The 13,196-nt window shown below is 36.2% G+C and overlaps 1 protein-coding gene across 1 annotated transcript; it reads left to right on the top strand.

Moving 5' to 3' along the window:
* The first annotated feature begins 359 nt into the window (after positions 1 to 359).
* Positions 360 to 2,060, top strand: LOC143022310 (uncharacterized). The gene is made up of 2 exons (XM_076180457.1): positions 360 to 551; positions 1,416 to 2,060. The coding sequence occupies exons 1-2, from the start codon at positions 360 to 362 to the stop codon at positions 2,058 to 2,060; spliced, it is 837 nt and encodes a 278-aa protein (XP_076036572.1).
* The last annotated feature ends 11,136 nt before the right edge of the window (positions 2,061 to 13,196 follow it).

The following is a 13,196-nucleotide window of genomic DNA, read 5'->3' on the forward strand; positions in this document are numbered from 1 at the left end:
TATTTGAAATTTCATTTTTATGCCAGTAAACTTGCTGGGATTTTTTTTTTATTTTATTTAATGTTTCTCATGGCTAAGCTGTTTTGAATTGAGAATTCATACTGGTACTAATATTGTTGTCCTTTGTTTCAGATGGGGATCCATTACCCAATGTCTGAAGAGTGTATGCATTAAAAAAATGCACTTCAGGCTCTTGCAATCAGTGATGATGCCAAGCCATCTTTGGACATGTCCATTAGGAAGCTCCTGCTTTCAGAAATGTTTTGGGATCGGACTGAGGGTATTCTCAAGCTTCTGAAGCCAGTGGTAGATGCCATCACTGCCATAGAAGGAGACAATAAAAAACTTTTTCTCTGGTAATGAAAGTGTTCAGTGATTTAAAGCATTCATTTGAAGAGAATCTCTCCTCATCCCAAATCCTCAAGAGTGAAGAAGATGCCTACAAGGGAATAATTCGTGAAAAGAAGAAATTCCTGGTGAAAAGTACTTACCTTGCAGCCAAATTGGTGGATCCTTGTTACTGTGGATGTCACCTTTCCAGTGAAGAAGTGGTAAGTATTTTTTTTTTCTATTTTGTAATAATGTGTTCATATTACCCCCAAAATCCAGTTTTACCCGTATGCCACTGCATGTTCCTCCAAGTCCAGGACTTCCTCTGAGGAAGTCTTTTAAGGACGAAACGTTAGTAATAAAACTCCTACGGTCTTTTGGCGTTTACCTCACCACAGTTTCCGCTACAGATATACGTATCTCATATGTACAGTATATATTCACACACACACACACACACACACACACACACACACACACACACACACACACACACACACACACACACACACACACACACACACACACACACACACACACACACACACATATATATATATATATATATATATATATATATATCAGATAATTTTATGACCGTCGCGCAAGGACTCGAACCTGCGCTGTACATGACGACAAGAGGCCCCCATGACTGCCGCCTTACACCGATCGGCCACTGATGCTTAAAATCGTACGAACTCAGAACACTTACTGGTTCTCGAGATTGAGAAGGTCACTACCTGCAACCCTATTCTCATTTTTACCATACGACCAAGCACGCTCGTGGGAGGGGTAAGGACCAGATCGAATCCTTTTCACGCTTCTCGCCATTGTAACCATACGAGAAATTCGCTAGTGGACAGCGACATTAATCAGATAATTTTATGACCGTCGTGCAAGGACTCGAACCTGCGCTTACATGACGACAAGAGGCCCCCATGACTGCCGCCTTACACCGCTCGACCACTGATGCTTAAAATCGTACGAACTCAGAACACTTACTGGTTCTCGAGATTGAGAAGGTCACTACCTGCAACCTTATTCTCATTTTTACCATACGACCAAGCACGCTCGTCCTTGCCCAGACATCTGCCAAAGAGGTGTGTGAAGAGATGAATGTGGAAGCTGCACTAAAGCAGAAAAGATTCAGAACTACTAAAAGGCAGTTCTCCTATGAGGCCTCTGATGAACCTATTACCGATGCCTTGAAGAAAGTGGAGTTTTCATTTTTCAGTGTAGTTGTGGATGTGGCCATTGAATCTTTGAGAGAGAGAACTGGAATGATGAGTGATGTTGCAAAGAAATTCAGTGTTCTCACGAACTTCCCTGATCTGCCAGTTAGTGAGCTAGAAAAGCAGGCAAAAGATTTGTGTAATACGCTCACACCTGGGGATCAGGCTGACTTAAATTATGATGAACAATGGCCAAAACAAAATATGACAACATTAGATCTTTTTGTTTTTCTGGAGGAGAAAGGCCTGAAAGAGATCTATCCAAACATGTGGGTGGCATTAAGAATTGCTGTCACTACACCTGTGACTGTGGCATCTGCAGAGAGAAGCTTCTCTAAACTTAAGCTCATTAAAACATATTTAAGGTCTACTATGACACAGGAGCGCCTAAACGGGCTGGCAATAATTAGTATTAATAGAGAAATATCCAAACAGGTTTCGTATGATGTCACTACAGATGATTTTGCTGCAAGGAAGTCAAGAAGAGTCAGGTTTTAAATATGAAAAAAGTGAAGAAAATTGTTATTTAATAGTTTTAGCATAGACCTCAACGTATATGCATTGAGTTCCATGGTTTTAGATTGGCAAGATTACCTTTTCAGTTTATCTTAGGTAGGATTTGCAATAAAAAATGTATAATGGTATTATTCTATTGAAATTTACAAAAATCGGTAGTATACTTTTGAGTATACTTTTCCTTGCTGTGTATGCATATACGTGAAGATGATTTATTAATAAAGTATGTTGTTTTTGTTGTGGAATTTGTGATGCTAGTTGTGTTCGAAATTGTTTAGGTTATTATTTCCAGTCCGGAGGGGGGAAGGAGGGAGGAGGGGGGAGGGGGGCGCCATAACGAATTCTTGCCTGGGGCGCCTGATGAACTAGAAACGGCCCTGCGTGGAAGCCCTCGTCATGGTGCAGGTGAACCGACATGACGCGAGGTGACCGAAACTCGTAGCCGTCTCTTCCGTGCCTGGGCGCTTCGATACCTGCACGCATTCGAGTGGAGCAAAAGGAAAACAGGTGAAAGAATTAAAAGAATTGAGATGCAATTGAACATTACGGATGTAAGTTACCTTCTCTATGCTTAAGACTTTATAGGTTAGAGTACCATCTATATATTTCATATTAATGAGACTGGTTTCCATAGATATATACATTAAGACATCTAAGCAATAGTATGTACATACTTTTACATATGGTTATCGATCCATGAAGGGGTATTAAGGCTGCTGTGAATGCCATCAGTCTTTCCAAAACATTGCTGCCTTCGTGATGCGTATGATCATTTGCAAATTTGGTTACATCGCCGTGCACTTATACAAATACAGTCTCATTTCTGTATGTGCAGACTTGAATTTTACAAAAACAAATATCATAATATTGTCATTTAAATAAATAGCTTAATATTGAGTATTTAGCGGATGAGGATCAAATATATTTCTACAATACATTGGTAGTGTGTATGAGATATATGGCTTACGGGAGCAGTTAACGCGGGAAAACGGTATGCATGAATTTGTGAAGACTGAATACATAAACAACGCAACTACAGCCTCACGGGAAAACGGTATGCATGAATTTGAGAAAACTGAACCCATAATTTAGAAAAGGCAACTACAGCTTCGATATCTGAACGCATCTGAGTGAGAAACCATAATTTGTTGAGGAAAACTAGACCATTACTGATGTATAGTTGAACAAGACTGATATATTAATAAACAACGCTAACATGTAAGCACGTGAACCTTAATATAGGGAATATGAATTATATGGGAGAGATATATCTCCCCCAAAAATGTATTGTATAATGCTAATTGACCGGAAATGCAATGGAGGTGTCATTTCCGAATCTGGTTACACCGTCTTGCACACCCTTGGGTGGATGTTTATGAGCTTTCTTATGCAAATACAGTTCCATTTCTGTATGTACAGACTTGAATTTTACATAAACAAATATATTATAATATTGCCATTTAAATAAATAGTTTAATATTGGTTATTTAGAGGATGAGGATCAAATATATTTCTACAATACATTGGCAGTGTGTATGAGATATATGGCTTACGGAAACAGTTTACGCGGGAAAACGGTATGCATTAATTACAGAAAACTGAATTCATAAATTAGAGAACGGAATTACTATTGGAAAATGATCTGTTTTCCTCATCCAAACAAACAAAAAATTTCTTACTTTAGTTAGACTAATTCAAAATGAGAAAGTTCAATCTTACCTTCTTTATATTTAGATACCGTCCCACACGAAAGACTACTTACTAAATTAGCTTTACACGGAATAAGTGGTAGCCTATTAGGTTGGAATAGTAATTGGTTGAATGGTGGAAAACAGAGAGTTGTTTTAAATGGAAAAACTTCTAGATGGAAAAATGTTACAAGTGGAGTTCCTCAGGGTTCCCTTCTTGGGACACTTCTATTCATAGTATATATAAATTATATAGACCATAGACTAAAATCTACTGTTTCCAAATTTGCTGATGATACAAAACTGTGCGGAGTGGCAAATGATCACTCAAACCAATTAGATATTCAAGAAGATTTAGATCAATTACAGCAATGGTCTGAAAAGTGGCTTTAAATTCAACACAGGTAAATGCAAGGTAGTGTACATAGGCAAAAATAACAGTAAGTCGATTGCAAGTTATTTGGAAATTCGTTAACAAAAGTGGATAGTGAAAAAGATCTCGGCGTAATTATCAGTAACGACCTCAAATCATCCAAGCAGTGTATTTCAGCCTCTGAGAAAGCAAATAAAATTCTAGGACTGATTGCGCGATCTTTTGATTTCAAAAGTCCATCACTCATTAACAAGCTATATAAATCGTTAGTTCGTCCACATTTGGAATATGCTGTTTTTGTATGGTCACCGAATCTCATTAAAGACATTGACAGACTGGAAAAAGTACAACGGCGAGCCACAAAGCTGATTCCATATATCAAAAATAAATCATACGAAAATCGATTAAAACATATGAATCTGTTTTCCCTAAAAATGCGTAGACTCAGAGGTGACTTGATACAGGTCTTTAAGATTTTAAAGGGAATTGACAACATCAAAAGTGACCAAATTTTCACATTAAATGAGAATCAGACAAGAAACAATGGTCTCAAACTGTCCGGAAATAGATTCAGTTTGGAAGTATGTAGAAACAACTTTGCCAACCGTGTAGTTAATGAATGGAATAAACTTCCTACACAGGTAGTGCAATGTAGTTCAGTTCGAAGCTTTAAGAATCATTTAGATAAATACCTAAGCAAGATGCTGTAATGATTATTTTATATTATTTGTTTTTGTTTTATCATTTGTCTGTCTGATTTTCATTTAATATTAGTTATATGTCAATTTATTATTATTTACTAGTTACCTGTTTGTTTATTACTTAACTATACCTATGCATTTATTTATGTATTTTATTTGTTATTTACATTATTATAGTTTTTATTTATCATTTAATTACTAATATGATTTTTTCGCATCCGACCTAGATATGGATCAAAAGGTCTCCTGTCGGCATGCTCCGCCTTTGTAATCTATATTGTTATGTAGATCAGTGGATACAAGTTAAAACATCTACATGTTCTCTTGTTTATGTCAGTTTAGCGTACTTGTTTGATTACTTTTATGGTCAAATACCGGTACATGTAGACATGTACTGTTTCATAAACCACACAGGAAAACTTATTTACAGATCGCATCACTATCACGCAGCCCATACCAGCCACATAGGCCACGAGAGTAACACGACAGCTCCCATGACCGGCGGAGTGGTTCACACGTGCTAATGTTTTGGTACTACCAATATGGCGGCCATGTCCCGCCTGCCCGCCTCACTCCTGGGGCAGCCCACGACCCATATACTCGATCCAGGTGTTATGCAGATCAGTGGGAAGCCCTCGTCATGGTGCAGGTGATCTAACATGACGCGAAGTAACTCAAACACGTAGCCGTCTCTTCCGTGCCTGGGCGCTTCGATACCTGCACGCATTTGAGTGGAGAAAAAAGGAAATAAGTGAAAGAATGAAAAGAATTGAAATGGAATAGAACATTACGGATGTAAACCACCTTCTCTTTTCTTAAAGCTTCGTAGGTTAGAGTAACTTATACATATTTCATATGAACGATACCGGTTCCCAATAAACTATATACATCAAGTCACCCAATAATTACAATGTCCACCCTTTTTAAAATTTACAGTCATTTAATCCCAAGAGGCTCGTAGGGCCCGCATTGCATATTCATTTTCTACGTATGTTAAAAGGGGTTGAGATACCTAAGTATAACATTTATTTGCAAATATGGTTACATCGTCGTGCACACACTTGGTTTGCATGTTCATGAACTTATGCATATAGTCCCATTTCTGTACGTACAGACTTGAGTTTTACATAAACACAAATATAATATTATAATTTAAGTGAATAGTTTTATATTGAGTATTTAGAGGATGAGAATCAAATATATTTTTGCAATGCTTATAGGAACAGTTTACGAGGGAAAATGGTATGCATGAATTAAAGAAAACCGAATACATAAATTAGATACCTGAACGTACCTGAGAGAGAAAACGCAATTAAAGGAAAGAAAGATAAGAAATTAAATTCAGAAGCACGAAGAGGAATACACTGACACGCATGGATGCAGGCATGCACGCAATACTAACTGTGTATATAATATTAATAGTACCATGAAACATTTATGATATTAGGATGTATGAGACACGATTACGTCTCGGGAATAATAATTAAACAACGAAATTCTCAAGCTTACCTGATGTGGTTATTTGCGAATCTGGTTACGTCGTCATGCACACCCTTGGGTAAATGTTTTTGATGAATTTACTTATGCAAATACAGTCCCATTTATGTATATACAGGCTTGAATTTTACATAAACACAAATATTATTATATTGTTACTTAAATAAATATTTTAATATTGAGTAATTAGAGGATGAGGATCAAATATATTTTTACAATACATTGGCAATGTGTATGAGATATATAGCTTACGGAAACAGTTTACGCGGGAAAACGGTATGCACGAATTAGAGAAAACTGAATACATAAATTAGAGAACGGAATTACAGCTTCGATACCTGAACGCATCTGAGTAAGAAAACATAATAAATAAAGGAAAGAAAGAAAAGAACTGAAGTGCAGTGGCATGAAAAGGAATATAATGAAAAAAAAAACATATAAACAAACCTGTACGCATTCGAGTGAGAGAAAAGATAAACAAAGTAAAATAAACTGAATGCAATGACACTACATGGGATAAAATTGAAAACATGTTAACAAACCAGCACGCATTCAAGTGAGAAAGAAACATAAAAAATAAAAGAGAAAAAGAAAATGCATGAGATGGAATGACACTATCATAATGTATTATTGATGTATTGAAATAATAATTGACAAAATTGTTTAACTCTCTATTGTTATATCAATTTGGAGTGCACTTCTTTAGATTTGCCTATTTAAGGGATATGTTACAAGTGATACAACAAGTGGGAATTGTAAATACTCGTCCAACTACTAGCAGTGTAACGTTGTGTGAACCAAGATCGAATGTTGGGTTTCATGTCTTCAAATTTGCTGCTCCTGACCTACAGAGTACAGTACACGATATTTTCCATTGCACATTTTAAAGATAAATAATATCAAAAGCTTTAAGTAAAAGTTGAAATTTTCATTATTCTCCGAGTGATGTGATCTCGATAATGTAACTGTTAACGAAGCATCGTATATTATTATCTATACGGAATGAAACTAGATGAATAATAAAAAGAAAACAAATGATAGTCATTGGAAAATGTAAAGGAAAATGAGTTAAAGTAGGAAAAATAATATCTTACACTGCACTAAGTAAAATAAGGTGAAGTTGTATAAAACATTTTACTTTATTCTATGTAAAATAGAATAATTCAAAATGGATGGGAGTTGATATTCCTTTAAATCATATTGCATACAGTGGAATACGCCATAGAACAGGGATGGGCGACCCTAGTTTGACACGGGTGCAAAACCTGGCATACTAACGACTTTTATCCGATATGCGAGACCCAGAAGTCAATTAAGAAATAATAACATCCAGCTTCTTTTGTATGTTTTGTATGGCCATTGGTAACCGCATGCTTGCGTTCAGCTGCCGATAGGGACCCTTATAGGTCCTCGTATGCACGCCTATCATTTCATTCCGATGGCACGCGAAAAAAAAATTGTATTAAAGATTTGGCTAGTTTTGGCACCCGCACTTAAAAAGGTTGCCCACCCCTGAAATAAACCAAACCTTAGGAACGTGGGGAGGAAGAGGAGGAGGTAGATCAGTAACAAATTTAAAGTCAGAAAGACTTCCTGCATCAGTCCATTGACTCAGTGTCGCCCTCAACCCTTTACCTTCGTCGAAGGGATTATGTCAAAGCATTGCATTCTATCTACTCCGGGGGTCCTCGACTTAATGGCGGTACAGAATGTACAATTTCATCTGTCATTTTGGGGGTTCTCATCTTTATTTTATTATTACATTTTCATTTTTGTCATTTTCCGTAATATAATTATTGGAATGATTTGATTATTCTTATTAAACAATATTTTTTAGGCAGATAACTTCACGCAGATGACTTCACGCTCTCAGGTGGCGCGCCCCCTGGTTTGGTAACCACTGCCATATATGAGTCCCAATGATAAAAAAAAAAAAAAAAAAAAAAAAAAGTAGGGGCATCTGACGCTCTAAGATGAATAAAGTAATTTGGTTTTATACAAACGTATTCATAAACGTGTAAGAGGCCGGTAGATGGAGGTAGAAATTTCAGTAGATGAAGAGGACCGGAGTACGAATGCTAATAAGGTTATGAAACACTAGGGTATTGAAATGCTGAATCCGCGGATGATTTAGTCGCCGACAAGCGACAATAGCTTAGTCAGACTCGCGTTAGCTCGGCATCAGCTGTTTTATAAACAAGACCGGAGGCGCCGTTCTGTCTGTATAAACACGGCCGACGGGAGGTGACTGTTGTAATAATTGCTGATGTAACTTACATGCTGTGAGCGCAAAGCTATTTTCGTTTGACAAATGCTGAGGTAAACGATATTGCTTGTGACAATGTAACAGCTTTCCGGATTGGAGGAAAAAGGTGGAGGAGGAGAAAAGTTATTGGTGCATGAATTCAAAGTCACGCCCATAAGGAGTGACACATTTTTGAGAAGTCAGAGGAGATTGGATTAGAAAAAATAGTGACGTCAGACGAAGGTGGCTTGGCGTATGGTATAGAGATCTCGACAGCAGACGAGGGAGAGAGATCATGAGTGGAAGTAGGTAGAAACAACTTTGCCAACCGTGTAGTTAATGAATGGAATACTTCCTGCTGAGGTAGTGCAATGTAGTTCAGTTCGAAGCTTTAAGAATCATTTAGATAAACACCTAAGCAAGAAGCTGTAATGATTATAATTTATCTTATATTATTTGTTTTTGCTTTGTTATCATTTGTCGCTTGATTTTCATTTATCATTAGTTATGTGTCAATTTATTATTATTTGCTGTTTACCTGTTTGTTAGTTATTCAACTATACCTATGCATTTATTTATGTATTTTGTTTGTTGCATAAATTATTATGTTTTTTTATTGTTATTGTTCTATTATTATTATGATTTTTTTTTGCATCCGACCTAGATATGGACCGGGGGGGTCTCCTGTCGGCGGGCTCTGCCTTTGTAATTCTTTGTAAGACAGTGTAATTGTAGTGGAAAGAAAAGAAAAGAACTAACTAACTTTCCTTAACCTAAGGACTGGTCTGAAATACATGAGATATACAAGGCATGGGCCCTACTGAATAAGAGGAACTTGAAAGTTATTGGAACTGACGTAACGAAGGCTAGGGTCCTTGTGAGTGGAATTACGAGACTTATAGAAGTGTAAACGGTCGAGGACCGATATTGGTGGTGACAGTAATGACAGGGGAGGTGAAAAACGATCTATTGCACTAACGTGTTTTATTCAGTCTTCCGTGATCACATTTCATTCAGCACCAATTGGGGTCCAGATTTCATCTGTGTCACTACAGTTTAAGTTGAAAAAATGACTTTGGTTGTAAGATTGCTCATAACACAGTAGATGAAGTTTTGGCTTCATCAGAAGTCACGTCGCCATTTTACGTGAAAACATGTAGGTCAAATTTCCCCAAACTGTAGCTCCCGGGCGTCATGGAGCCTCAAAACTCTACCGTGGTACCCGCGAGGGCTCATCAGAGAGGAAAAAGCGATTTTTATAATATCAACTTGTGGTTATCTGAAGAGGCCTATGCGCATTATGGATTCATTCATTGATTAATTTATTCATCTATCAATTTCTTTATGTTTTATTTCTACTCCCTCCGATGTGTTTATAACGATGGGCGTGGCCAGCAGTTTATGGTATCAATTTGTGTTTATCTGGAAAAACCCATGGCCATTATTTATTTATTTATTTATTTATTTATTTATTTATTTATTTATTTATTTATTTATTTATTTATTTATTTATTTATTTATTTATTTATTTATTTATTTATTTATTTATTTATTTATTTATTTATTTATTTATTTATTTATTTATTTATTTATTTATTTATTTATTCATTTATTCATTTATTCATTTATTTATCTATTTATTTATTTATCTATTTATCTATTTATCTATTTATCTATTTATCTATTTATCTATTTATCTATTTATCTATTTATCTATTTATCTATTTATCTATTTATCTATTTATCTATTTATCTATTTATCTATTTATCTATTTATCTATTTATCTATTTATCTATTTATCTATTTATCTATTTATTTATCTATTCATTTCTTTATTTATGTTTTTGTGCCCACCATTGTATTTACAACGGTGGATGTGGCGCGCAGCTCACTAACGTTTTGGGGACCTCTGAGGCAGGTCGACCTTTTGGTTACGGAAACGGTAGAAGCACTCACCGTCAGCGTATACGGGTGGAAGTCTGCGCTTGAAGGCTGCGAAGGCCGCGCCCCACGTCGGGTTCTCGAGGTTGTTGCAACGTTCGTCGAATGCTCGGTACCTGTGGTGGAATTGTGAATAGAGTGTGTGGACTACAAAGGTATCAGGAAATAGACTGTTAATGAATGTAATAGACTTACGAGCAGTACCCACGTAGTGAGCGTTGATACTATTGGTTGTTTTACGAAAATGTTATATCATTTTGTGGGTGGGGATGATAGAATGTCACGGTCTAGTGAACTGCTTATGGTCTTTTGCAGTCTCCTCCGTTCTTATATTCTTCTGTTCATCTGCCTGCGTGGACATCTTGCCTGTGTCCAGTGTCCGGTTTATTCTTACCGAATGACTTAGCTGTGATGTAATATAATTAAACCACATTTATAGTGTGTTGACCACAAAGATGTCAGTTACACAAATTATATTTCAGTACACAGACACTTTGTATCCAATGTCCAATTACTGCAAACGAATTGCTTGGCTAAAGGAGAGGTACCGTATTTGCATCAAAGGACACCAATACTAGTGTGTGCTTACACTAATAATAGATAGATAAATAAATAAATAAATAAACTAATTAAAAAAAAACAATATAGGAGGTAGTTACCCCTTATCTTTCCTGGACTCAGACACGTTAAGAAGTTAAAAGTAATGGTAATACTCTTCCTGCTTTAATTTGGATGTATCTAGAGAGTACACACACACACACACACACACACACACACACACACACACACACACACACACACACACACACACACACACACACACACACACACACACACACACACACACACACACACACACACACACACACACACACACAGATATATATAATCAGCTTACAGATTGGGAGGCAAAATTAAACGAAAGACCTGTAGATCAGATGTGGGAAATATTTCAAAATACGCTCACTAAGATGATTCAAACTTACATTCCTTTTAAGGACAGACGTCCCCCAAATCAGGCTCGCCCAAAGTGGCTCGACAAAGAAACTGAAAAAATTATTGCTAAAAAGAGACAGGCTTATAAGAAATATAAGTGCTCGGGTGCATCTAATGACTATGAAAGTTATGTATCAATACAGAGAGATTTAAAAAAGATAATAAGAAAAAGAAAACGACAATACGAAATGAACATCGCTGATAAATCCAAAGAGAATCCCAAAGAATTCTATAGTTACATTAGAGATAAAAAGGTTGTTAGGAATCATATTGGTCCACTATTATCTGCTGACGGTCAACTTGAATATTCAAATGAAGGAATGTGTAATATCTTAAACAATTATTTTAGCTCGGTATTCGTAAACGAAACACCTCAAAGTGAACTCCAAACTGAAACCTGTGAAAAGCTATGGGTAAACTTACTCACTACGGTAAATAACAAAAGAAAAAAATAAAAGATGTATAGAGAAAATCAATTTTAATAAAACACCAGGGCCTGACGGCTGACATCCAAGAATCTTCAAGGAAATGAAAAATGAGTGTTGTTCTATTAGAAATTATTTTCAAGAAATCCATCATATCTGAAGATGTCCCAAGAGAATGGAAGCTAGCTAACGTTACTCCCATATTTAAAAAAGGTGACAAAAAGAAGCCAAATAACTATAGGCCTATAAGTTTGACTTCAATCGTAGGAAAAATAATGGAAACTATCATCAGAGATGCTATCGAACATCATTTAGAAAGTAACCGTTTGATAAATGATAGCCAGCATGGTTTCAGACGGAAACGTTCTTGCGTGACTAACTTACTCGAATTCTACAACACAGTTATCTCGAATTATGACAAAAGAAACAATATAGATTTAGTATATCTAGACTTTGCAAAAGCTTTTGATACCGTCCCACACGAAAGACTACTTACTAAATTAGCTTTGCATGGAATAAGTGGTAGCCTATTAGGTTGGACTAGTAATTGGTTGAATGGTCGAAAACAGAGAGTTGTTTTAAATGGAAAAACTTCTGGATGGGAAAGTGTTGCAAGTGGAGTTCCTCAGGGTTCCGTTCTTGGGCCACTTCTATTCATAGTATATATAAATGATATAGACCATGGACTAAAATCTACTGTTTCCAAATTTGCTGATGATACAAAACTGTGCGGAGTGGCAAATGATCACTCAAACCAATTAGATATTCAAGAAGATTTAGATCAATTACAGCAATGGTCTGAAAAGTGGCTAATGAAATTTAACACAAGTAAATGCAAGGTAATGCACATAAGTAAAAATAACAGTAAGTACGATTACAAGTTATTTGGAAATTCGTTAACAAAAGTGGATAGTGAAAAAGATCTCGGCGTAATTATCAGTAACGATCTCAAATCATCCAAGCAGTGTATTTCAGCCTCTGAGAAAGCAAATAAGATTCTAGGACTGATTGCGCGATCTTTTGATTTCAAAAGTCCATCACTCATTAACAAGCTATATAAATCGTTAGTTCGTCCACATTTGGAATATGCTGTTTCCGTATGGTCACCGAATCTCAAAGGATTACAAAGGCGGAGCATGCCGACAGGAGACCTTTTCATCCATATCTAGGTCGGATGCGAAAAAAAAATTATATTAATAATAAGATAATAAACATAAACTATGATAATGTAAATAATAGATAAAATACCTT

Source organism: Oratosquilla oratoria, chromosome 44 (assembly GCF_046742065.1).
Source record: "Oratosquilla oratoria isolate Oo_2021 chromosome 44, ASM4674206v1, whole genome shotgun sequence".
In the NCBI taxonomy this organism is placed as follows: domain Eukaryota; kingdom Metazoa; phylum Arthropoda; class Malacostraca; order Stomatopoda; family Squillidae; genus Oratosquilla; species Oratosquilla oratoria.